We start from the raw sequence: 3,793 nt of genomic DNA on the forward strand, positions 1-3,793 counted from the left end.
TCTGTTTCTTGCACAAAGCTGACTGCAAGGAAATGGACAAGGAGATTTATAAAATTTTAGACACTTCTATATCTTAAGATTTTGTGTTTTGTTATAAAAATTATTTTACACTCATCAGTAGAATATACTGACCATATATATTTTTCACTTATAGATGGTCGGTATATTCTACCGATGAGTGTAAAGTAATTTTTATCACAAAACATGGAATCTTGAGATATAGAGTTGTCCGAAATTTTATAAATCTTCTTGTCCATTTCTCCGCATCCAGTCTTGTGCCAAAAGGAGAATTTAGAGTGGTTTGTAGACATTTGACATCTACTTCTAGTATATTGGATTTGTTTCTCCAGTGCCCTTCATTATAATTATATATTTATAATTATATACTTAAATATTAATTTTACTGATATGGTAGTTATTATATGCTGGCCACTGATAAAATCATTTTAATGGTTGTAGCCTCAATTTATATATATATATATATATATACATGCATATAACATTTTAAAATCATTTCATTAATTTCTTTCTAAATTGAAATGTCTTATATTTACTCCTGTGCTGTTTCCACCTCCATTTTTTGTATATAAAAACTTGATTTGTATACATTTCTAATCTTTTTTTCAACTATATAAATATATATATATATATATATCATCATCATCATTTAGCATCTGTTGTCCATGCAGGTATAGATTGGACGGTTTGGTAAACTGAGGAGCTGCACCAGACTCTAATCTGATTTGCGTGGTTTCTAAGGCTGAATGCCCTTCCTAATGCCAACCACTCCAAGAGTGTAATGGGTGCTTTTACGTGCCAGTTTCTGTGAGACCAGCATCTGCCACAACTATGATTTCACTTGGCTTGATGGGCTTTCTTTTCAAGCACAGTATATTGCCATTTTTCTCAAGCACAGTACATTGGTCATTTGTCATTGCCTCTGTAAGCCCCAATGCTTGAGAGGTGCTTTTTACATGCCACCGGCATGGGTGCTAGTTATGCAACACCAACATTAGCCACATTGCCCCCATGAGGCCCAACGCTCAAAAGGTGTTTTTTATGTGCCGGTTACGTGACACTGACAACAGCCATAGCTATGATTTCATTTGGCTTGACAGGTCTTCTCAAGCACAGCATATCGTCAGAGGTCTCAGACACTAGTCATTGCCTCCATGAGGCCCAAGTTTGAAGATCATGCTTCACCACCTTATTCCATGTCTTCTTGGGTATCTCTCTTCCACTGGTAGAGATCAGCACTTCTTCACAAAACTGTCTACATCCATATACATGACATGATCATACTAACACAGTCGTCTCTCTTGCACACCACATCTGATGCCTCTTATGCCCAGCTTTTCTCTGAAGATGCTTACATTGTTGTACATGCACAGTGACATATCATTGCATACAGGTATCATGACAGAACCAAAGACAGAGTTCAGTAGTAGGTTCCACATTCCACTCTAATTTCTAATGTAGTGCGTATCAGGGCAAGAAGCTCAGGATAGGCTTGAGTGCAGAATATATATATACACACACAAATATAATTGTGTACACACACACACATATATAAATACATACATACATATATAGGGTGTGTTGCTGTATGTGCATGACTGGGTAAGTGTAAATGTGCATATCTGCATGCATACATGTCTACAGATACATCAATTTTTCCCGCTGTTTTTCTTATACAGACCCCACTCAGATAATATATGATAACTCAACCCAATGGAGTACGTGTGTCTGTTCAACAATTCACATGTACTTGCATTACTTCTGCCACTTGAGGGACAACTTGTATGTGTCTGTTCAGTTTTACTTGTCTGAAGAAGTAACTACATATAAACACACACACACATATGCATGCTTAGAACTAAATAGTTTATCAAAGAATTTCACAGGAGATTTCCAGAAGAAGAATGTAAGAAAGTGACTACTCACCACATGCACCACCAAGTGTTATAACTTCATTTCTCTGACCTCCAAATGTTGCTTTACGGATAAATTTTAATTTTACTTTTCCTTGTGTTTTTCTCAAAATCTCCATTGCCTATAAATGGAAATATAAGATACATGAAGACATGGGAAAATAAGACAAAAATGAAAAACAAGCACAACACAATAATTGTGTATGATGTATGTGTGAATGTATATTCATTGTATGTATGTATCCAAATATATGTCTACACAAATAAATATATAAATATATATATATAATCTCCAAAATTAGGGAATGGAATAGATAAAATCCAGGCTACATATGTTTCATAGCTAGCAGAACCTCGTAAGTAGTAATAGTCCAATTGGGGGGTAATCTGCTAGCCAAAGGTACCTTAATCAAATGAAGTTTACATTGTTGTCATGGGATCCTATTTCTGAGGTTCTGCTAGCTAGGAAACATATGAAGCCTGGATTTTATCAACTCTATTTCCTAATTTTGGATTTTTATTTGCATATAGACCAACCCCAGCTGCTAACCGCAAGGTATAAAACAATTTTTTCAGCTTATCAAACGTTGATGTGGGAAAAATTTACATCCTTCTACATCAATAAACCACTATTGTTCCTGAAAGTTGTTTTTTATAGTTGTTTCTACAGACTACTTGAAGTTTACAAACTTCCTACACCTTGATCCTTGGCTTTTACCTTTGCACATACATACATATATATATATATACATATATAAATAAAAGCACCAGGATGAGTGAATTTGGTAAACAGAAACTGGAAAAAGCTCCTCATATTATGTAAGTGCGAAGGTATGATTTTGTCTATTTTGACATTGCATGATAGTTGTAAATGAGTTAAGTGAGCATCACTGTCATACAGTGTTATTCACTTCCAATATTCTGTGAAAACATGTCTGGTCATGGGAAAATATATTTTGCTGGGAAACAGGTGAGGGTTGGTAAAAGGAAGCGCATCCAGCCATTGAAAATATGCTTCAATAAAGTCCATCTGATCTATTTTGGCATGGAAAAGTGAATGTTAAAATGATGATGTGAATATATGGGTATATCTAAACATGTCAGATTGCTCAGGTTGCTCAACACTCTTACTGGTAACATATAAGCCAACCCTATTGACTAAACTTCTACTTCTACCAAGCTAGCTCAGTGAGAAAGGTTACTAGAAACCCAACAAAATGGAAACAATACCAACCAAAGGGACAAATGAACTGTGTAGGGTCTACAGGTATCTAGCTGTAGCATGGCACCTTGAACAGTCCATGTTGATGTCCAGTATGCTTTAAGTCAACTGGGTAGGAGACACCCCTTAATTCCCATTAAGGTATGTCTCTATAAGGTGACCTCAAAATAAAACTCAAGGAATACTGTTTAGGGAAGTCATGGCACACTGTGCAGCATTCGTTTGTTATTTCCCCAAAATATGTGGCTGATCCTACACAAGCCCCAACCATCGTTGTTTCTGTAGTCTAAAAGTTCAGTTTAGTTCTGCCAAAAGAAGTAACATTTCTGGTGAGCTGTTGGAAGTTCATTCATCAAAACATTTGCCCAAAGTGCTTCCAGTAGGACTGAACCCGAAACCACATGGTTGAAAGTAAATCTCTTAACCACACAGCCATGCCTACACACACATGGATGAAGAAAAAAAATGAACCAAACACGTTTTTGTAAATAAGGTGTGTTAGCATGTAATTTATATATATATATATATATATATATATATATACATACATACATACATAAATAAATAAATACATATATATTTATACATATGTAACTTGCAATTTAATAGCCACTTTGCTCCAAACATTACAATACCTCCT

General features: G+C 35.3%; 1 protein-coding gene across 1 annotated transcript in view; it reads right to left on the reverse strand.

Annotated features, from left to right (window-relative positions):
• LOC106879044 (multiple PDZ domain protein) overlaps window positions 1-3,793 on the reverse strand; it is a 293,438-nt gene that overhangs the window by 59,659 nt on the left and 229,986 nt on the right. Inside the window, exon 18 of the mRNA XM_014928462.2 lies at window positions 1,945-2,053. Within this exon, the coding sequence (XP_014783948.1) occupies window positions 1,945-2,053 (109 nt within the window). The remainder of the gene's footprint in view (window positions 1-1,944; window positions 2,054-3,793) is intronic.

Source organism: Octopus bimaculoides, chromosome 23 (assembly GCF_001194135.2).
Source record: "Octopus bimaculoides isolate UCB-OBI-ISO-001 chromosome 23, ASM119413v2, whole genome shotgun sequence".
NCBI classification, from domain to species: Eukaryota; Metazoa; Mollusca; class Cephalopoda; order Octopoda; family Octopodidae; genus Octopus; species Octopus bimaculoides.